This window comes from Prinia subflava, chromosome 3 (assembly GCF_021018805.1).
Source record: "Prinia subflava isolate CZ2003 ecotype Zambia chromosome 3, Cam_Psub_1.2, whole genome shotgun sequence".
NCBI classification, from domain to species: domain Eukaryota; kingdom Metazoa; phylum Chordata; class Aves; order Passeriformes; family Cisticolidae; genus Prinia; species Prinia subflava.
In genome coordinates this window covers 3,937,324-3,959,629 of record NC_086249.1, presented here as the reverse complement: position 1 = coordinate 3,959,629, position 22,306 = coordinate 3,937,324, and the positions used below count along the sequence as shown (strand labels likewise).

The 22,306-nt window shown below is 41.3% G+C and overlaps 2 protein-coding genes across 3 annotated transcripts in view; one reads left to right on the top strand and one right to left on the bottom strand.

Annotated features, from left to right (window-relative positions):
- MYH15 (myosin heavy chain 15) overlaps positions 1 to 22,306 on the top strand; it is a 43,752-nt gene that overhangs the window by 3,135 nt on the left and 18,311 nt on the right. Inside the window, exons 4-27 of one of the 2 annotated variants that reach the window (XM_063393821.1) lie at positions 203 to 359; positions 1,764 to 1,791; positions 2,657 to 2,760; positions 4,064 to 4,077; positions 4,630 to 4,722; positions 6,006 to 6,069; positions 6,162 to 6,260; positions 8,119 to 8,222; positions 8,637 to 8,775; positions 9,370 to 9,488; positions 10,553 to 10,702; positions 11,008 to 11,178; positions 12,281 to 12,460; positions 13,761 to 13,893; positions 15,687 to 15,754; positions 16,916 to 17,003; positions 17,229 to 17,346; positions 17,574 to 17,697; positions 18,372 to 18,508; positions 18,883 to 19,138; positions 19,569 to 19,811; positions 20,444 to 20,620; positions 21,131 to 21,276; positions 21,863 to 21,953. In XM_063393821.1, the coding sequence (XP_063249891.1) occupies positions 203 to 359; positions 1,764 to 1,791; positions 2,657 to 2,760; positions 4,064 to 4,077; positions 4,630 to 4,722; positions 6,006 to 6,069; positions 6,162 to 6,260; positions 8,119 to 8,222; positions 8,637 to 8,775; positions 9,370 to 9,488; positions 10,553 to 10,702; positions 11,008 to 11,178; positions 12,281 to 12,460; positions 13,761 to 13,893; positions 15,687 to 15,754; positions 16,916 to 17,003; positions 17,229 to 17,346; positions 17,574 to 17,697; positions 18,372 to 18,508; positions 18,883 to 19,138; positions 19,569 to 19,811; positions 20,444 to 20,620; positions 21,131 to 21,276; positions 21,863 to 21,953 (3,003 nt within the window). Of the gene's footprint in view, positions 1 to 202; positions 360 to 1,763; positions 1,792 to 2,656; positions 2,761 to 4,059; positions 4,078 to 4,629; positions 4,723 to 6,005; positions 6,070 to 6,161; positions 6,261 to 8,118; positions 8,223 to 8,636; positions 8,776 to 9,369; positions 9,489 to 10,552; positions 10,703 to 11,007; positions 11,179 to 12,280; positions 12,461 to 13,760; positions 13,894 to 15,686; positions 15,755 to 16,915; positions 17,004 to 17,228; positions 17,347 to 17,573; positions 17,698 to 18,371; positions 18,509 to 18,882; positions 19,139 to 19,568; positions 19,812 to 20,443; positions 20,621 to 21,130; positions 21,277 to 21,862; positions 21,954 to 22,306 lie in introns of both variants that reach the window. The other variant, XM_063393822.1, reaches the window with a different exon arrangement.
- Positions 17,205 to 22,306, bottom strand: part of HHLA2 (HHLA2 member of B7 family) — a 36,636-nt gene continuing 31,534 nt past the window's right edge. Inside the window, 2 exon segments of the mRNA XM_063393824.1 lie at positions 17,205 to 17,441; positions 20,500 to 20,548. Of these exon segments, the coding sequence (XP_063249894.1) occupies position 17,441; positions 20,500 to 20,548 (50 nt within the window). The 3' untranslated portion in view covers positions 17,205 to 17,440.

Sequence of the window (22,306 nt, the reverse complement as noted above, 5' to 3'; positions counted from 1 at the left end):
TCAATATCTGTAGCTTTGTTATGAACTGCAATTAGGAAGTCACTTAGCAAACCAGTAGCTTCCAAAATTCAGAAAGTCTGAAATTCAAGTCAGAATTCAAGCCTAAATCAGCAGCTAGCAATACATCCTGCTTGATTAACCGAGACTTTTTGCCTTACTGCTTGAGTGAGCTTTTTCACCCTGGCTTTGTGTTACTCCCTAGACATACTCCGGTTTATTCTGTGTGACCATAAACCCCTACAAGTGGTTGCCGGTCTACAAGTCGGAGGTTGTGGCCGCCTACAAAGGCAAGCGGCGCTCGGAGGCGCCTCCGCACATCTTCTCCATCGCTGACAACGCGTACCACGACATGCTGCGCAGTGAGTGCCCCGCGCCGGCCTGGCCTCGCCGGGCTGCTGTGACCGGGCCACAGGGAAGGGTGCGAGGGCTTCTGCAGCACGTAGCAAACGTGAAAATAGTCCTCAAGCACCAGGGGCCTGGCAGTCTGTGATGATTTTATATTTGTGTGTGTATCCGCGTACTTGTTTCGTTTCTAAACCGCCCGGCCGTTCCTGTGGCACCTCTGCTCTGCCAGGTGCACAGATTGAGCTGTCTGAGCTGAGCGAAGCCGTCAGTTCGCGACAGAAATGGGGCCAGGTCCCGAAGGTCTGCCAGTGCCTTCCCCAGCTCAAAAATAGCCCTGCGCTCGGTTTTCGCTGCGTGTCACGGCGCTGACAAGGCTGCCTTCGGAGGCCCGTGCAGGCCGGCCCCGGGCGGTGTTGTGGGCACGCACCGGCCCCAACCCGCCCCGCGGCGCTGCCCAGCGGCGGCCCTGGCTCCGGGCACCGGCCCTGGCTCCGGGCACCGGCCCTGGGCAGCGAAGTCCACATTTCCCCGGGAAATGTCCTCGCCCTGACCCTCGCGTTACCGGGAAAAAAAGAGTTTATTATCAGCAGAGGGCAGCAGCGATATGCTCCCACCGGGTCTGCGGGGCCGAAGGGTAAATCCAAGCGAGGCTTGGCCGGAACACATCGTGCTGACGCTTGGTTTTAATAAGAGGAAGAAGCGCCTTATCTGTGAGAGGACAAAAAGCACCGGGCAGAGGCGATGTGTGTGTGGCTGCAACTGTTGTATCAGATAAGGCTGCTCAGTATCTAGCCTGCCATGACGACTGGAATTATAAAAAGAAAAGAGAATATTAGGCTCAATGACTTGGGAAACTGCCACGATTTAGCGTTTGCTGAACTTGATTAATAATATATTAGGGTTGCAGAGTGTTCTAATAAATGCTTGTTTCTGATCAGGCAATTAGGCGTGGACAATAGGCTGCTTAGTTCCAGCAGCACGGCCAGCTGAAGAGGAATACACACGTATTTTGAGGGACAGCCTGTGAAAAAAGAGAAAAATTACTTGGGTTGGTCTACTATTGCGGGAGCAGAAAGGTCAGACATGAGCAAAGACAAACTCAGGAGTAAGAATAAATGCTTTCAGAACAGGAAATTACTTTCTTTATTATAGTTTCCCAGACACAGATGAATGTGTACAACTGACAGGTATTTAATACCAATTTGAGCAAAACACAAGAGCAAGATTCAGGGCAGGGCTGGAACCTGCACTTCTGGAAATCATTCTAAATTATAACAGTTTTTATCTTTCTGTCTTTGCTTCATGTGATCCTGTCCTGTCCTTGCATGACGGATTCTGGTACTCATTTGCAATTATAATAAGCGATTCGTTCACCCTACTAAGTTGCTCTCTCTTTTTTCTTTTCTCCCCCTTCACAGATCGGGAGAATCAGTCTATGCTGATCACGTAAGTTCTTCTGTTTTGACTGATTTGAGACTCTGTTGCTGTGAAAAACTTCGAGAAAAAAAAATAACCTGATGAAAAACAAGTTGACTCTTAAAATCTCAGCTAAATTGCCTGGAACCATGTAACTGTCAATTTGGCCATCTGATGGTTAACTTGACCTCCATGAGAAAGGAGTAGCTAAAGGTTTGATGGAGCCTTGCCCATTTCTGATCCCCATCTGAGGAACATTCCATGTAGGCATGAAAACAACTCAACAGGCAATTAAAACTGCTCCTTGCAGAATTAGCCTTTCTGTGGCTGTCCTCTTTGGACACAGAGGACTCCTTCTGTTCAGTGTGGTTACTCTTGCTGAACGTTATACTTCAGAGGGTTGTGTAGATGAATCAAAAGAGGGGGAGATGACCAAGGTAGAAAAGATGAGTTATGATGTTTACTGGCAAGCATGAAAGGATGGAGACTTGGGTGTCTCTGCAAAGTTGCAGGTGCCCTTGCGTAATGCTGGCAAATTACTGCAGCTTTCCTCTGCTTTTTGTAGCTCATTAATTGTATATGTGCATACCCCAGAGAGTTAGTCTGGATGTTTGTAATTGAACTTCATGCCCCTAAAAGAAGCTCAGTGTAGCATGGGTTTGTACGGGACTGCTGAGCTCAGTTGTATGAAAAACGTGTTACTGCTGTCACAGGACTGCACCTCTTCATTCAGTCAATTTGATGTATTTCCACGGAAATGGCTGAGCAACAGGCTGCAGATACCAGAGTCAGTGAGTCTGAGAACAGCCTTGAGGGGAGGAGCTGGCTGGACAGGGTTTAAAAGGATGAGTTGCAGCTATTTGAGCAATGTTTGTTTTCTTCCCTGCTCCTCTAGCGGAGAATCCGGCGCTGGCAAGACTGTCAACACAAAACGAGTCATCCAGTACTTTGCCACAGTGGCAGCCCTGGGTGAAACTGGCAAAAAGAATGTAAGTGCTGGTGGCTGACTCAGTTCAAGGTTCCTCTCTTGTGCACAACTAACCTCATGAGTCTGCAGTACTGAGGGCAGGCTGTTCTGATGGGAGAAAGGCACACATGAACTTACCACACTCCAGATGGAGCAGAAACAGCATCTCTGGTTCTGGACAGATGCTTGTTGCTGCCACTTTTTTTTTTTTTTTTTTTTTCCTCTCAGGAGTTTCAGTTTTTGTGTGTGCTAAATATCCTTCTGAATATGTTAAAACTGGTCAAAAGATGGGAAGACTGTAAAGAGTAAGAAATTTTTTTTCAAATGGAAAATAGTCTTCAAAGAGACTAGGATTATAACTTCTCATCAAAATGTCTGTTTCGCTGAAAGCTTTTTTGTCAACAAAAAAAGGATTGTTTTGACAAAAGATATTTTTTCAATCAGCTTTTCTGTATTTCTGTTTGGATAAGTGCTGTTCTGCTTATAAGTGCTCTCTAAGGCTAAAAGTGAATGCTGTATTCATGCTGCTTTTTACTTTGCGTTGCTATGAGCTTATTTGCTATCAGCTTCATTGCACTTGAAGGGTTCAGTGCACTTTTGTGGTGAATTAACTGATTCCCATATCTGTATTTATAAGGCCAAAATTTCAGCCATGCTTCAAGTCTGTGCGCAGAGCTCAAGTCATCAAACTCTAACATACTTTCTCCTGAGGGCTGTAAGGCTTTCTTAACAAATGGTTGAGTTGACCAGAGCCAGCTTCCTGCATGCAATGAGGCTGGTGCTCATCATGGTGTCTAAAACCTGCTGTGCTCGTGCAACAACAGTGCTCCTACCCCGAGCTTATGGTTTGAACTTCCACTGCAGAAATCTACCTGGTTTTGCTCTGGAGATGTCCTATGATAGAGCAAAACACCAACTAAGTGAACAGAGAAAAGACACTGCGGCTAGGTGGCAAGAATAAAAGAGTGTAAATGCAAACAGACAAGTTCTAGGCAATAAGATTGTGCTGTGCCTGAACTTAAGGATAATTTAGTGGGGGGAAAGGGTGATGGTAATGAAATTGAAATGCAGCCTGGACTGATAAACTTCATGAAGCATCTTCCAGCTGCAATATCTGTTTTTGCACCATTGTGATGTATGGTGAATGCAAAGTAACAGCCACACATGCTTTTTGAAGGCTTCAAAAAGCTCTGCTGGTGTGCTGGTGCCCACGAGACAGCTAGTCTTGCTAATTGTTATATTTAGTATTGTTCTCTGTGTTGGTATTCATATTCTCTCTATTCATATTCTCTCTCTTTTTTATCTCCATTGTGTTCCTGTTTTTTAAACAGCCAGCTACCAAAACTGGGGTAAGTCATCAGCTCTGCTATTTTATTTTTGCCTCGCAGAATTGATGCTGGGCTCTGTCAGATCGCCACGAGTCTCAGCATCTCGCTTTGTGTGTTTCCCAGGTGAATGATGAATGATCCCAGGAGCCCCAGCAGGAAAAGTCATTCACTTGCCAAACTGAACTCTTTGCAAGAAACAGTTAAAGCTTTTCTCATCTCCAAAAATCCCAAATGTTACAAGCTCCGAGTGCTTTTAAATCAGTGCTTGTCACTGAATTCAGTAGCCCCTCTACTACACACGTTCCTGGTGATTTCTTTCTCATGCAGATGGCACAAGATATAAATCTAGAAACAGTAGGGAGCAGCAGAACGTTGGGTGCCTTTTAAGCGCTCATAATTGACTGATGGTCTCTATGTTCTGCCATTCACACTGTGCCACCCCTGGGGTGAAGCTTAATAAATCACTTTGCTACAGAGGCTCCACTCTGTAAGTGAATGCATGGCTGAGCTAGAGCTGACAGCTGAGTCTGTGGCTTGTAGGTTTCTCAACAGTATTTCAACCTTGATTTCTAGGGAACCTTGGAGGATCAAATCATTCAAGCAAACCCAGCCCTGGAAGCTTTTGGAAATGCCAAAACCCTGAGAAATGACAATTCCTCACGTTTTGTAAGTCTGCAGCATAATCTAGTGATGTCTTATTCAATAATGGCCGGTTAATAACACCTATGTCATAATCCCTTCAGCGACTGCATTTTGCCCACTAAAATTATTTGATTTCCACAGAGTGGAAAAATAACATAGTAGGATCTAACAAAAACTTGAAGAGAAACAAAAAAAGATCAAGCTTGACTAATTGTTTAATCTGTTTAAACTGTTTGAAATGGACAGAAGACAAGCAAAGCCCAGTTTTAGGAAGCCCTTTGAACAGCAGTGTAGGTCTGCCTCTGCAGTATTTTACTACCCCTTTTTCCACTGGCCTGTCCTTCACCCTTCAAATAGCAGCTATACATTCCCACTAAGTGTTGGAAGTACACCACAGTCCCTGTTCCCTTCCACATCCTCCCCTGTGCAGACCCACCCTGCAGCAGTACTCCTACCCTTGAGCCACTACATTTACTTTTTGGCTCAGGAAGCTGTCCCTGCTTGTCCCTCCGTGCTGCCATCGCCTTGGGGCTCTCCTCCTTTCCCATTGGGTTTGCAGGAGTGCAATCCTCTTGGGATCTCTGCCTCTGCCACGTTCGGTTGACATTGTCTGGGAGATCCGACAGGAGTGGCATGAGGATGACAAGCCTGAGTTTGGAGCCCATGCTTCCCTAAAAAATCCTGTTAAAAATTAAATTGGAAGGGGTGGAGAGGACCAGAGGTTGTAAGGATCTGTGACGCTACACAGTTGTATAAGGAGCTTGTCAGCTGGAACGGAAATTAATTATTTTTAAACTTCATGTGTTTGAATACGAGAGACTAAATGAAAACTACTAATTTTTTATGAATTGGGAGAGATGGATATGTAAATTTAATGGGCGAAGCTGTGTAAAATCACAGCCCTCTTCTGACATAAGTGGGTGCATGTAACTTAGGACTGCAGATGAGGAGAAGCCAAAAAAGGAGCCTACGTGTCTTAAGCCCAGGCTTAATGCTCTGAGTCCTGCATTACAGTAAACCTGCATCATGCAACTGGAAGCCATGTGCTTTGCCATATCTTAGCCTGGCAGATAAGTACACTGTTATCCTTTCTCCACAAGCAGATTACATAGCTCTATGTACAGACTTAGGCTTGGAAGACAGTAATATCATTGTTTGAAATTTTTCATTGAAAATATGCCTGTGCAGAGCCAAGGAGTTTGTATAAATTGATTCTTTGGGCCAAATGATTGCCTTCAAGCTGTGTTCTTTGTTTCCCTCTGTGTATACTATATGCACTAATTAGAATATTCTTCTGTGTGAATTAGGGTAAATTTATCCGAATCCATTTTGGAACTACAGGCAAGCTGTCATCTGCTGATATTGAGATTTGTAAGCAGCAAACTCTCTCCTTTTAAAAAATACAATTGCTCATCTGAAAGCTGCGAGATCCTTTCTCACTGAATTTTTCTTTATGCGACTAGATTTATTAGAGAAATCCCGAGTGATTTTCCAGCAACCTGGTGAAAGAGACTATCACATCTTCTACCAAATCCTGTCAGGAAAGAAGCCAGAGTTACTAGGTAAGCATTATGTGGATCCACAGCTTTTAAGAACCTAAAACTGAATAGACAGTGCATAAGGGGTTAGGGGGCAAACCCATGTGCAGAAAGGCCTTTATGCTTCCACTTGATGAAACTGAACTTCCATTGTCAAATACAGTCTTTTAGAGCTGTTGTTCCAGTGGCAGCAGCAGAGACCATTTTTCTCATATTACAGATTAATCTAGTGGGAGCAAGACTCAGGCAGGACTTTTAAAACATAGCACTATTATGCCAAAAACTGTCATACTGAGTTTGTGTAATCCAAGGTCTCAAAACATCTGGAAAATGCTATGCCTCCAAAGCATTTGTGGTGATAAAACTTTAATTATCCAGATTTTCACATATGAGAAGATTTGCTTATAGGTCCATGAAGAAAAGCTAGTTTCTTCTTTCTGCCCCAAGTGACAAAACTGACATCCCAGCATGTTGTGTAGCAGGAGAGAGTATTCAAAGCTGCCTGCTGCTGATGATGTGGTGATTACCCCTTTCAAGCTTCCCCTGGCTCTGTGTGGTCCTACAGACCTGCGGGCAGAGAGGGGCCACGAGGCTTTGAATGAAACCTTCGCTAGTTATTTAAGTGATGTGCTTTGCTGACTTCAGTTTGTGCTCTGAAGGAACACATTTTCTGAGCTATGTTGGAGAGTCACTTTATTGCTCTTCTAAACTCCCACTAAGCCAGAGCAATCATAATCTCTTTTGAAGTCTTATTATCCTGACAGTGCGTGGTCAAGTCCCTAACACCCTAAGCTTTACATGGCCTAATTAATGACAATTACAGAAAAGATTTCAAGGAAGCCTTACAATGAGATTCCTGTGAGAATCCCTGTGCTGGGAAAATGCTCTGTTTCTCACAAACTCTCTGTGTGCTCCACAACAGCACACGCCTTTCTGGCCAGCAGGAACATGTCTGCAGGCTCTTGAAGAGGCTGAAACCAACAGGGGCTTGTAGTTTGTAGAGGAGAAATGTATGTGCTTCTATATAAACACATCCACATCCAAATATGGATAAGTATAAATATAAATAAGTATGGATGAACATAACTATAGATAAAGTAATATATATCAGAGTGACTACATAGCAAAGTAAGACAGGCTTATAGATAATAAGATTTCATACAAACATACATTGATAGCCATGTATTTACATACATACATATTTAGATATATAGGGATGTGTGTCTGCATATAAAAGATTGAAATCTAGACCAAACCTCGGTCTGGTGAATGTGGGTGAAACTTTCAGTTGGTTCAAGGAAAAAGGACTCTGCCTGTACTTTTAGAGCCAGCTAGCTTTGTAGAAAATAACTCTGCTTTTTTGGGTTTTGATATGAAGGAATGACAATGGAGCAAGCCATATTCTGACTTCTGTTTATCAAAAACCAAGTGTCCTCTGCAAAGAGTGCTGGAAGTCACTATTCTCTGAGTCTGTTATAAAAAAGGGGAGCCATGCCCATACTCCCTGTCTTGGATCATACTAAAATCTATTTTTCTCCTTTCTATTTTCTTTCTAAAATCCTAAAAGCATGCGAGGCAGAAAGTAGGACTATACAGGAAATGATGAACTCAATATACTGCAGTGCAAGCTCAATAGACGTGTATGCACAGTAGATGTTAATATGCAGTATTTCCATATTCTTTTTATTCACACTTTCTCTACATCTTCAGATGAACATAGTAGAATAAGAGAGCTGGTTTCTGCCCTGCAGTTATTAAAATAAAAACAACAAAACAACTGAGTAGTGCAGAGACAAATGTAGGTTACAGCTGATTTTTCCACCTCCATTTTTGAGGCTAACCTGAATGGATAGCAGTTTTGACCTTGGCAGTTCTTTTACAGACATGCTCCTGATCTCTACCAACCCATATGACTACCACTTCTGCTCACAAGGAGTAGTTACTGTGGACAACTTGGATGATGGAGAAGAATTGTTGGCAACAGATGTAAGTCTGTATGGATTTGACTTTGGGTTTCCTCGATCAGGAGAGGAAGACTGCTAGGAGGAGCCTAACTTCTGTCCCTGAAACTACTGGACTAAAGGAAAAGCTAAGAATTGGGTCTTAACATCATTTAGACTGTGAATGCACAAGGCCTTAAACTGTTATGCTTTTGTATCTGGCCTTGCTCCATGTAATGTCACCTTTTATAATTTTTATATATAAAATGCCAGATGAAGAGAGCTCTCCCTTGGCTCCCCTGCCACTTCCGGGTCTTCAGGGTGTTCCAATGGCTGCTTTGGGTGAGAACACCCCTTGGCAGGATAGTAATATCTGCCATGCAAAGGTAGATTGTGGGGCTGCAAGCACCACTGCTTTTGAGCAGGGAAGTGACAACATACCTGTATTTCCTTTTCACAGCAAGCCATGGACATCTTGGGATTTGTGCCCGATGAGAAGACTGGTTCCTACAAGCTCACAGGTGCCATCATGCACTTTGGGAATATGAAATTCAAGCAAAGACCCCGAGAAGAGCAGGCAGAGGCTGATGGCACTGAAAGTAAGAATAACACCTAAAATTACTCCTCAGCTTCAAAAGTCTGGCATGTACCAGGCACTGTGCAGAGGAGGCAGCAGCCTGTTTGCTTTGTTCTTGCACACTGTAGCTCCTGATCAGCCAAGAGTGCTGTATTTGTAACAGGCTTTTCAGTGGTGGATAACCTTACTCAGCAGGAGATGAACAGACACAGTCAAACGGGATCAAATTCCATCTTTGAGACCATTTGCTCAAAATGGTTGTGAAATCCTGCTGCCTTAACTTTTTCTTTCATGATATCAGGTCCTGCTTGTTTTATTTTCTCTTGCACCCGAAACTGGCTATAACTCATGTGGAGATATGTTCTTTTCCCTAAACTTGAGGAGTTTATTAAGTGAGATTCTTGCAGCAACTGGGGTATAAAGTAGCCAATGACCTCCCATGACAGTACAGGCATACCTAACACAAATCATTAAGAGACCAAGGCCTTTATCCAATTTGTCTTTTGAAGTGAATGTACTTTTTTTTTTTTTTTTTTTTTTTTTTTTTTTTTTTTAAGCGGGTCACGTTTCCATGTAGACGTTTAAAGCCAATGGAAACCTTGTTTCTCCTGACCAGGTGCTGACAAAGCTGCCTACCTGATGGGAATCAACTCCTCTGATTTGATTAAGGGTTTGCTGCACCCTAGAGTGAAAGTTGGCAACGAGTATGTGACCAAAGGTCAAAGTGTTGAACAGGTAAGGAGACACTTTCAGGACATTTGGATATGTGTCGTGCAAGCCTTGAGGATTTGTCTGTAACATCTCAGAGAGACAGACAGCTGTTAGAGATATTAACATGAGCCTCTAGTACCTGTTCTCATTTTGTATCCCCAAACTTGGTGAAATACATGGTGAAATTGAGGGAAACTGAGGAGGAGACTGACAAAGGAATATTGGCCAGCACTTCCTCAGATAGAATTGTTTTTCTGATGTGTTAGTAGCAGCCACTCCAGGAAACCAGGTGCAGTAAAACCACATGGGGACTGATAGCTAATTCTGGATGAGAATAGTTACCTAGAAGATTTGAGCCATGGATTATTTATTCACTCATCACTCATTCATTATTCATGTAATTTTAATCTCTGTGTGACCTCAATCAGCTAAAGGCAATATCCACTTAAAGTTATCTCCTCATTTAAGGGAAAAAGAGTCTTTGGGTTGCTATGCTCCAGCTGTAGCAATATTGTAGAAAATGCTGCAGTGTTTTGGTTCCAATAAAAGTTGCTGTTTGAAGATGGCCTGTGGTACAGGCTCAGAAACTCAAAATCCACTAGAAAGAGGTGTATCCTAATGATGCAGATGGGCACAGGCTAAAGAAGAGACTTAAGACAGACTTTTCCTATTGGCTGTTCATTTAATAGCATCCCTCAAAAATTAGAAGGAAATGTCAATGAACAACTTGAGCATAAACCTCCACCCTGCTCTGGCAGTAGCTCTGGACATCTGCTACCTTACTTCCACAGAAATATAATGGATTAAAACATTTGGAACTTGCTGTCCAGCTGTTTCCCAAGATGTACTTCGTGAGCACTTTACATATGTGTTAGTAAACGTCCATATATTTAGCAATGATTTGAAGGAAGTTCAGCAGAGATAATAGGAGAGACTGCTGTATTAACTATGCCTTGGTGATTATACAGACCATTGGGAAAATTCATTTAAACTGTAAACAGATATTGAAATAGTCTACTGCACCAAAATCTTTGTGTTCCACAGTGAATTTTGTTTCACACTGCAGTATCCTAAAACATATATTTTAGGTTCTGTATGCTGTTGGGGCCTTATCTAAGGCAGTGTACGACCGAATGTTCAAATGGCTGGTGGTCCGTATCAACAAGACCTTGGACACTAAGCTGCCAAGACAGTTCTTCATTGGAGTCCTGGATATTGCTGGGTTTGAAATCTTTGATGTGAGTATTAATGTGTGAGGACTGGGTGGAAGGACATAAAAGATGCCAACAGATAGCTCTTGGTTGGGTGCTTCTTTTTCTAAATGAACAGAAGGCAAAGTGCTGAGAAAGCCATAAGGCAAATAATGTGTTTAATTTTACATGGGGTTTTTTTTCCATTAATAAATATAAAAACCATTTGGCTGGACATGCCAGTAGTTCCTGGGAACAACATCTCATATACTTTGGGCTGTAAACAGTTTCCTTCTTGCTGTTCCACCAAGTTAACTGCAATGCAAATGCTTCTTTTTTATCTCTTTCTGCAGTTTAACAGCTTTGAGCAGCTGTGCATTAATTACACTAATGAGAAACTGCAACAGTTTTTCAATCATCACATGTTTGTCCTGGAGCAAGAAGAGTATAAGAAGGAAGGCATTGACTGGGTATTCATTGACTTTGGCATGGACCTGCAGGCCTGCATTGATCTAATTGAGAAGGTATGTACATGCCAAGGAGTATTCACAGAACTGGTTTTATTCATGATGCTCCCTTGGGTGTGTCCTCATGGCCCAGTGAACAGAGTAGGATAAACACCATGACAAGTTCCTTGCCTTTCTACCTGCAATACAGAATCAAAGGCAAGTCAGTATTTTTGGCTACTCAGCTTTGCCTTTGGAATTCTGCCTAACAAAGCCAACAGCAGCCAACAAGCTGTAACTGGTAATTTGTATGGCTGTATCATCTTCCCTGGTTTGCACTTTTTATCTTTTTCTGTCCCTGCTGTTCCTCCATTTGGTCTGTACCACATATGTTTAACATCAAACCCGTCAGCTTTTCAGGGCAAATGCAATGTTTCAGTCTTATGCCCTGTACATCTCCTGTGAGGCTCCTCTTTCTCACATTACATGCTGATGTGCAAAGTCTTTGGTGTTCTTTCTACCCTGAAAAGGAAAGAAACCTCTCACCACTTCCTCAGCATGGGATATTCCTTTCCTTTTCCCTTCTTTGGGAGTATAATGTGCTCCTGGTGGGGACAGCTGTCCCCTGCTGTATAACCTCTCTTTGTATCTCTCCTTCTTCCATGTTTTATGGCACAGCATCTAACCCTGCTGATGTATGAGGAAATACGAAATTTTGCATCTTGCATAAGCAGGACATTCGTTACAGCAGAAGCAGAAAGTCTGATTAATAACTAGTCTTCTGTCTGATCACTTTCTTGTCCAAGGGCAGGATATCTGTGCATGATCCTAATCCCTCAAAACCAGTCTGCCCAGTGCTATGAGGTTCGTTCATCTCTTCCTCAGACATGAATGTTAAAATGCTAGTTGGTCCAGCTGCCCTGAAAGATAAATCAAACTCCTTCTGGAAGTCATTGTAAAGCCTCCTAAGGCAGAAGTGACATACTGAATAGTCAAAGGTGACATTCTGAATAGGCAACGGGGTGGTTACTGTTTTAACAGAATAGTCAAAGTCTTCCTCCTCAGGTTGAGAAGAAATTTTGTAGGCGTAAAATTCCATCAGATAAAACTTACAGGCTGCACACCCACTGAAACCAAGTAGCCTAAATATTTCCCAACAAAGATGCTCTTAAATCCACAGCCACTGGGAATCCTGTCTATCCTTGAAGAGGAGTGCATGTTCCCAAAAGCTACGGATATGACATTCAAATCCAAACTCTATGACAACCATCTTGGCAAGTCACCCAACTTACAGAAGCCCAGGCCTGATAAGAAAAGGAAATATGAAGCTCACTTTGAACTCCTTCATTATGCTGGTGCAGTAAGTTCCTCTGCTGGCAGGTAGACTTTGTATCAGAGGTCTTCCAGGTGTGATTTGGCTGTAGCGAACAACAAGGGAGGGTGGAAAGGATGAAGAGGGGAAGAAAAGTGAGGAGTAAAAGCAAATATCTACTCTCTCTCCACAAGTGCTGCAGCAGAGTAAGATGCCACCAGACTCCAGGACATCTGCTCCTTAGATGCACAAATAGAATGAAATAAACCAAGGAGGGCTAATAGTGCTTTTGCTGGAAGTATGCCTTGCTTTGCCTTTATTACTTTTCCTCCAATCCAAGTAAGACTAGTAATTAAACAGCAGCAGCATCTAATTCTCACCTCGGTTTCCTGGAAAAATGAACTAATTTCTGCTTTTAGTCAAGGGACGGTTAAAAAAAAAAAAAGAAATATATCACTTTTTACTCATTTTAGGACCAACGTGTCAAAATAGCAAAAGGAAGTGTGTGGTTAGCCCTGATGTGGTGGTTCAGTTTACAAGTTCAAGGGTGATGAGGTGAAGGAGAACATAATCCAGTACTGTGATACCTGAGCCAAAACTTGTCCACTTTTGAAGTTTTATTTTCAGACCAGATAGGCAGAAAGAATTTGAGAGGGTCATGGGAATTTTTAATCAAACTACAATTGATAAGAAGCCCCAGCATAGCAGAGCAGGAATTTACCTGATGCTGTTAATTTCAAATTATAATTGAGCATGAAGCTAATTTTGTAATTATTAAAAGAAATAATGCTGATCTTGGTACTTATCTGTAATGGTTAATGCATTCAGCATAGATAATTAGAATTTCTATTCCCTTGTGGTACTGATAATGGAACATATTTTCCCACCAAACAGAGCTGTGGCAAAGTCCTAGAGTTAGTTATGTGAGTTAATCATTAAGATTCTACAAGAAAACTCTAATTATTCCATTGTAGCATGTTATTTTGCAGTTAAATTATTATTTGTGTGATTTATACTTCAGCACTTTCTAATAGGGTTCCTGGGACACCAATGCCACTTGATATCTCCACAGATAACCACATGGAATCCATGAGATGATGTGGGGACCAGATAGTTTGGAAGGGATGTGTGGGATTCACATGCTAACTATTAGGAAGAGAGGTTTGGGAATTTGGAAGCAGAGAACTGGAGGGGAAATGATGAAAACCACTGCTGGTTCTACAGCAGCTGGTACTACTCTGAGCACAGCTCTTCACAAAAAGTCACTGGCCTCAAGCCAACCTGCAAAGAGCTGGCTGCTCTGAGGAACATTTGCAACCTCTGGCTTGTTTGCAATGCCTTGCTGTAGGTTCCCTACAACATCATCGGGTGGCTTGAGAAGAACAAGGACCCGCTTAATGAAACCGTAGTAGGCATTTTCCAGAAATCATCCAACAAACTCCTGGCAAGCTTGTTTGAAAGCTACGTTGGTGCTGACAGTGGTAAGCAGAACCAGCTCACATGGGCTTTCTTTGGGTTTTGGGATGTGTGCTTGGGAAAGAATTTCAGAAACTAAGCAATTCTCTCAACTGCAATTGCCTCAATGCTAGATGAGGCAGTGACTAATTGTTTAGATATACACAGCAGCTGTAGAAGTTTGCCAGTTCCAGGAAGGAGACCATTAACTCAGCTGGACTGGATGTATAGTACCTCTGAGTGACTGCGGCAAGGAGAGCCGTGTTGTGAACAGCCTAGTGGGAGTTTGAGCATGGAAGTGTTCGGCCAAGTGTTGTACAAAAGACTGTGTACATAAACGCCAACAAAAAAGAACAGCTCTTGTTTCTCATGCTGTAGTACTCTTTGCTAGCCCCCCTAAAAAAACCAAGAAATACCAAGTTTAAGAGAGAGTTTGGGAATATTTTATTGGATTAGTGGCAAGTACACACTGAAGGTACTGGAACACCATGTCACATCGGCCACAGTAGAAGGCTTTGCCAATATGTCTTCCTTTTTGCTTGCTGCTGTTTTTTTATTTGACAATGTACATTGTACTAATGTACAATGTAATAATGTATGTCTGAAGGCATATTTAATCTCTATTGTTTACATAGAACCCTTATTTGTGAGAAGACAATTGGCAAACATTCAGAAAATTTATCTTAAGTAAATAACTGGTATTCATTACAAAGATGTAGCTCTTATGTCCTGAAGTTGCAATCACTTATAGCCTGTTTATTAGAAGCCTCATTTCAAGAGATGCTCTTGTGATTAATCACATGACACTTTCCAAGGAAGCAAGCAGGCTGTAGAGTTTGTAATGAGAATGAAATGAAGCTGAATGGAAATAACAAACATTCTGCCACAGGCAAATCTGTGCAAGTTACTAACTGCCTATTTGCCTGTGGATATTCCTGTCTGTCTGAATACTACCTTGCGTTTCTTTGGTGTCAGGAGAGAGGAACAGCCTGTCCAGATTAGCCTTTTCCAGTCTCAGCAGTGTCACTTTCTGAAGGGGGAAAGGCTGTGGATAATTGCATCAACCACACTGCACTCTTCACATCCCCTTTTATGTTGAAAGGTGACATGATGACAGATCTGCTGGGAATGATCTAATGGCCCACTTCTTAGAAAGCTGCAGCAACTGCTGTACATTTTTGGGTCATGTCAGGAACCTGTGAAATTCCGTAAAGGTCTTGTCAGAAACTAGCATTCCATGGGAGAATCTGAGTGATTTTGAGTCCAAAGCTTTAAGCAAAATTCAGGTAATGCAAAGTTAATATATCTAAAATTAAAAATATTTATTTTCCTCTATTCTAGACAATTCTTACTTGCACAAGTTCAGTGTCTTGCATAGAAGAGAATGAGGGTTTTTTACAGTACAATGTGCAGTAAAAATTTTGTGTAAGCATTATGTTTCTTTAAGTTTTTCTTTTTCTACATCATCTCACCCTATGAAGCTTTTAATGAACTACAAATTACTTTTGTTAAAAGCTATTTTTCTGCCATATTCATATTTATGGGCTTTTCTGCATAAGAAGCGATGCAGTATAGATCTGAAATGCAAATGCAATCCAGAAAGTATACAGTGGTCTTTGACAAAATTTCTAACTATGGACAGAGAGCTGCAAATGTGTGATGTATCACACATCATTTGCAGAACGTCTTGTATCAGATTTTAGCAATCAGACCCTGTTCATCAAATAGAGCAGCACCATTTAAACGGTCTGTTTTCCACACTCTACTTGCACCCCTTACTGAGATACAGATTGGTTTATGCTTCTTTTTTCCTCCTTAGGTGACCAGGGTGGAGAAAAGAAACGCAAGAAAGGTGCTTCTTTCCAAACAGTGTCCTCATTGCACAAGGTTTGTTACCTCTCCACACCTGGTGATTTAAGACAATGCATTGAAGGAGAATGTTAAGAATTGTAATGGACAGGAAAAAATTGAAATCCAACATTGAAATTTGAGTTGTGGAAAGGGTTATTGACCTTGGCTAAGGAAATACACTGCTATTAAAACAGCATGCTCCATTTCATCATCTTGGAGCAGTCAAGAAATTGTTCTTTTTACTGTGTTTGAGAAAGTATCACAAAATGGTGCCAAAAACCTATATCAGTTATTTTGTTGCTTACAGTTTCACGCTTGTCTTTGGATGGAACTGATTACAATTTGCTAGTCCCTGTCTGATTACTGTTTGTAATTGGATCCTAGGGTTAGAGCAGTCATGGAAAACAAAAGTTGTTGAATGAAGTGGCATAAAGCCTCTTGTTTCCTCAGTTATTCCCTTCTTCTGGGACTGGCATGTGCTCCTGGTGGAAGCTGTCACTAGGATCATGCCTGAGGGAAAATGGGGCTATTAACCATTTTTAAACTGTTACTACCATTTCTGTGGGTAACATGGAAGAAGCTGTAATGTAGGTAAACCTCAGGTTTGGAAGTGTCATTTTATCTTGTTTGGAGATCATCCCCATGAAGGAAAATCACAGGAAATGGAGACCTGTATCTTACCAAAACATTTTCCCCAGAGCCTGGTGATCACTGAATGGTTGGTTTCTTCTGAGTTAGCTTGCTGTCTACCTGGAACATGTCTGATTAAGACCAATAAAGGGAAAATGTTTGGCCATGAGACAAACCCAGTCTTTATGAGAAACAGTTGGGAAAGGTGAGCTCTCCCCACTGAGTGGGAAAGTGACTGGCAAAGATTCAGTTTGCTTTACAGAAATGCTCCACTGGATGATGCTGAGTCTTGCTTGCTGTTCATCTGGGGTTTTGACTTTCTGGGGTTGTAAGTAAAACATGTATCTCCTTTGCTCAGCCTGATGTGGAATCCTATAGTAATGTTAAATCATACTTTGGTTTATTTGAACACATTTCTCTCTAGTATTTTTGGTAAGCATAAAATTTTGTTGGAGAATTTTTAGAAAAATGAGCTTCTTAAATTAACAACCAGCAAACCAAAGAAATAGTAGTTGGAATTCCACTAAACCACTAAAGCTAATAATGTTTTTAATGTGTCTGTTCTAGGAAAATTTAAATAAGCTGATGACTAATCTAAAATCTACAGCCCCTCACTTTGTACGGTGCATTATCCCCAATGAATCAAAAACTCCAGGTATGAAAAAGATAAGTCTTAAAATTTTAGAATATTTAACTCTGTCATTCTATTGCTTACTTCTGAGTCACCAGATTGTACTTAAATAGTCTGTTCTTTTTACCTTATCCAATCGCGTTGCTCTCTCAGGAGATGACATCTCACATTTTCCAATTTCTTTGGGGAAATGAAGATGAAGCCCTGTGGAGAAACTGTTTTTAATTTAGCCTTGTTTTTCCCCTGCAGGCGAAATGGATGCATTCCTTGTCTTGCATCAGCTCCGCTGTAATGGTGTCCTGGAAGGCATCCGCATTTGCCGGAAGGGTTTCCCAAACAGGGTGCTTTATGCTGACTTCAAACAAAGGTAATGCAGAGCTGTGATTGTCTCCTGTTCCATTCAAGTTTATCTTCCATTCAGTTTGCCTCACATGGAAGGCAGAATTCTGCTCTTCCTTGGGTCTGTGTAGATACAAAGCAGATGATTACCTTGGGTGTTTTGGTTTTTTAGTTTTTTAAGTTTTTGGGGCAAGAGGAAAAAAACTAAAACAGAATCTTAGCCAATTTTACACATTTTTCATTTGTTATTAACAGGTACCGCATCCTGAATCCAGGAGCAATCCCAGAGGATAAGTTTGTGGATAGCAGAAAAGCTGCTGAAAAACTGATGGCATCTTTAGATGTTGACCATAACCAATATCGTTTTGGACACACCAAGGTAACTGGAAGAGACTGTCATTGCTTATGTAAAGAGAAAAGTGGTAGATCTGGTATTTAATTTGCAGAATAGAACACTGGGATTTCTGGTGGTGGTGTTTAATGAAGATTTAATAACACAAGAAACCAGCAAAATAGCAGCAAAGTGATGGTAGGTTCTAGGGTGTGCTATAGGGAATTGAACTCTCTGGTTCAAGTTCCCACAAAGCTTTTGTTAGAGCAACTCTAAAAGCAGACACAGCAGCAGCTAGTGCTCCATGCCCCCCAGTAAAACAATAGCTTATTTAGTGTAATATAGGTGCATTCAAACATAGATGGACCACAAGATCAGCTGCATCTTTTGAAAAGAGGCCATGTGCAATTCTCACATGATCCCATTAGCAGGGATTTCTGGGAGTCAGGAGTTGTGGTTCAGCTGACCCACTTGGAACCCTGCCACAGCTGAAAGGTATTGTGGCGATAAAACTGTTCGGCCTATTCAGAACTGGGGAGATAAAACCCAGTTTTAAAACAACTCTGGAACTGTACAGTGAAGTCCCTTATGCAAAAGTAGTATTTGGCCCTCTGTACTCCCCTAGTTTATAATGTGTCAATAGGAATACCATTTCAGCAAGGTCATTGTAGCTCTGATATAAATCCTTCTTTGTGGTGAACTGACATCTGTGCATGCTTCAGGTGTTCTTCAAGGCTGGTCTCTTGGGCCATCTAGAAGAAATGAGGGATGAGAGACTTGCAAAAATCTTAACAATGATCCAGGCAAGAGCACGCGGCAGACTGATGCGGATTGAGTTTCAGAAGATAGTGGAGCGCAGGTATGAAGGCACCCCCTTAAATCTTAGCAGATAATAGTAATTACAATTTAATTATTAGTTGAATAGAGCCATTAATTACAGTCCCTAAGGCTATAGATAACCCTAAATTAAAAGTTTTAAGTGTATGTGTGATAAAAATAATAGCAACTGTATATTAGTTGCCTGCAGCTTTGGTGAAAATTAGATTTGGAAATTTTTTGTGTCCCCAAAAATAAAGAGATCTGGAGGAAGTTTCTTGTATCTCTTGGAAATTAATACAGGTTCCTAATACTGCTCAGAAAAAAAATATGATACTGTCTGAGAATGAAAAAAACCCTCACTTTTTCAATTCAGGCTAAGATTTACGGAATTTTATTTGTTTTCTATTAAACCAGGGACGCCCTTCTTGTAATTCAGTGGAACATCCGTGCTTTTATGGCTGTCAAGAACTGGCCTTGGATGAAGCTTTTCTTTAAGATCAAGCCTCTCCTGAAGAGTGCAGAAACTGAAAAGGAAATGGCCAATATGAAGGAAGAGTTCTTGAAACTGAAGGAGGCCCTGGAAAAATCCGAAGCCCGGAGAAAGGAACTTGAGGAAAAGCAAGTCTCTTTAGTTCAGGAGAAAAATGATTTGCTTCTCCAGCTTCAAGCTGTGAGTAGACACATAGATTGATTCGATGTTCTTTGAAACTCAAAGGTTTACAGACTAGAGTATTAATGGAATTTAATAAAAATAAGCTGTTGATCTTGTCAGAGCCTTGCTAAAATTCAGAGTGGATAGAAGTTCTCACATTTTAGCATATAACCAGGTGGGCTAACAATGCAAATCTTAACAGATTTTGTTCAAGGCAACGTCCACAGCAGTAACACATGCAAGTAGTCTTGTATGTGACTAGTCATGCTCACCATTATCTCATCCTGCTCTGTTAATTACTTGTCTTCAGAAATCAGGAGTAGGAAATTTTCATCATATTGCTTTGTTGCTTTGTATCAGGCTCCCTGACCAGTTACAGGCTAGGGGACAAGTAAGGTAGAAAAAAGGCCAGGCAGTCATTGCTGTCCTCTTCCTTCTGCCCCACCAGGAGCAAGACACTCTGGCAGATGCCGAAGAACGTTGTGACTTGTTGATTAAATCCAAGATTCAGCTGGAAGCCAAAGTCAAAGAACTGACAGAGAGGGTTGAGGATGAGGAAGAGATGAATTCCGAGCTGACTTCTAAGAAGAGAAAATTGGAAGATGAGTGCTCTGAGCTCAAGAAGGATATCGATGATCTTGAAATAACACTTGCAAAAGTGGAGAAAGAGAAACATGCTACTGAAAACAAGGTACATTCAGAACTCCACCATGTATTCAAAAGAGGCTGGGCATGGATTACCTTTACAAGTGCTATGGGTCTTCTGATTCTTCTGATGGTTTTACACTGTTTGTTACACAGGCCACACTGAAGGGTCAGTAGATACAGTAATTTGACTTTAGGAGGTAAAAATTTTACCTCTGAGTCTACATTTCCTTTTTTTTTTTTTTTTTTTTTTTTTTTTAGTGAGTCTTACTGCACTTCAGCTAAACAATTATACCTATTTGGGGCATTTTAAAGCAAACAATCTTCTGCTGTAACCATTAATTCCTCTAGCTCTCCTCCTTAAAAGCTGTAAATGTAAAAAGCTCATCTTCTACTCCTCCCAGAGATAATCAGAAGCTGGAGTCCATCACAATAGGAGTGACTCTGAAAAGAATTTAGTATGTTTGAAATAATGTATTTCCTACACCAAAAACTGGCAGACATTAACTCCATTGATGGCAAATTTGCTTAAAAAGCCATGAGGTGCTGGGAGGGGAGAGACCCCTTCCTTTCCTCTTATTTTCCTGCTTACAAGTTCAGACCAGATAGTCATTTGAGACATGTTATGATAATCCCTTCCTTCAAGGTCTTACAAACATATCTTCCTTTCTCACACAGGTCAAAAATCTGACAGAAGAAATGGCAACACTTGATGAGAATATCAGCAAACTTACCAAGGAGAAAAAGTCTTTGCAGGAATCTCATCAGCAAGTTCTGGATGACCTACAAGCAGAAGAGGACAAGGTCAACACACTGAGCAAAGCTAAAGTGAAACTGGAGCAGCAAGTGGATGATGTAAGCTGGCTCTTCCTTTATGTTTCATGAGGCTTGTTTGACCACCACTTACAGTGGACCTTTCATGAGACTGAAAGGTTGCAAAACTTTGAAATACATGCCTCTCCTTTTAAAAATGTACTCCTTGTACTGTCCGTAAAAGGTATAATTACAGGAACACCACAAAAACTGATCTGTGTTCAAGCCTTTCAAAGGATTGCAATGACAAGGGAAAATCCTCCCAACTTGCACTTGCAGTGTAACTGGCATGAAGTCAAACAGAACTTTGCCACTAAGAGAACTGTAATGCTTGCTCAAATGTAAAGCATAGACTAAGCCTTGTGGTCTGTTTCTTTAGCCCATGTGCGCACTGGCTGCTAGAAAACAAACCCTGTAAACTAGTATGCTTATGTTTAAGTGCTTCTGCTTCCCAGCTCACTAGAACTCAGCACAAAAATGGGTGCAGCCTGCATCTGACTGTTGTAAACAATCTGTGTTCAATATATTTATTAAGTGACTTTGCTCCTAAAGCTCGAGGGATCACTGGAACAAGAGAAGAAAGTGAGAATGGATTTAGAAAGGGCAAAACGCAAACTGGAAGGGGATTTGAAGCTGACCCAAGAGAGTGTCATGGACTTGGAGAATGATAAGCTGCAGATGGAAGAAAAGTTGAAAAAGTAAGTTGATTCTGTTGTACCAAATAAAGCAACACAGTTACAGTGTCATTTAAGAGCCTTCAGGTGTGTCATCCTGCTCTAATGGTGGCTGAAAGAAAATTCCATTATGAAAATTGTGTAGTCAAGGAGGGAGGCGAAATTACTCTTGGGTACAAGATACCTGAAATATTAGAATTCATTAAACTTTCCTGCATTAAAAAAGCAACCCAGAAACTTACTAATGTTTTTCATTGCTTAGAGGAGAAGACTGAACAAATTCTCTAAAGTTGTTAATCCTAACTAGCTGTGGTAGTATTGTTAGGAGACCTGACTCTGTTAAATATGTTTTTTCCACTGAGTCCAAAAATAGCGCTGTTTTTGTGTGACAGAAAGAACCAGAAATATAATTGCACAAATGCATGCAGAGGCTTGACTGGAAACTGCTGCCCAGAGGGAAATGTGTTTTCATGCAAATTGCAATACATGAGAATTGTTTTCGTTTTTAGATACGTTAGAAGTTTTGTTGAGCAACTTTTTAAAAATTTCAAAATCCTAACTTGAAGCTTCAAGGCAAATTGTCACAGTAGGATTTTCCTTTTTGTGCCAGGAAAGAATTTGAAATGAGCCAGCTGAATTCCAAGATAGAAGATGAACAAGCTATAGTGATGCAGCTGCAGAAGAAGATCAAGGAGCTTCAGGTCAGCTTGCTTTTTTATTGTATATCTTAGGAGGAGTTTCTCTTTGTGCCTCACCGAAAGACCTTGCAGAAACTTTTCACGGCTAGCTGCAGCTCCTCTTTGAGACACAAAGTGGTACATCTCCACAGCTTCCCAGACAGATCTCTTTTTTCCCTCAGAATGGTCGCACTACAGTGTTTCCTCACAGTAGCAGGACAGATGACCACAGAATGGCAGTGGTTTCAGGCAAGGCAGAAAGGCTTTGGTGTTTTGTTTTAAGCAAATAATATTGTTCCAGACCATGGAGGTGAGGGTAGTTGCTGGAGAGGAGTTCAGCAGTGATAAGCATGGATTTGAAATTTAGAGAAAAGGTT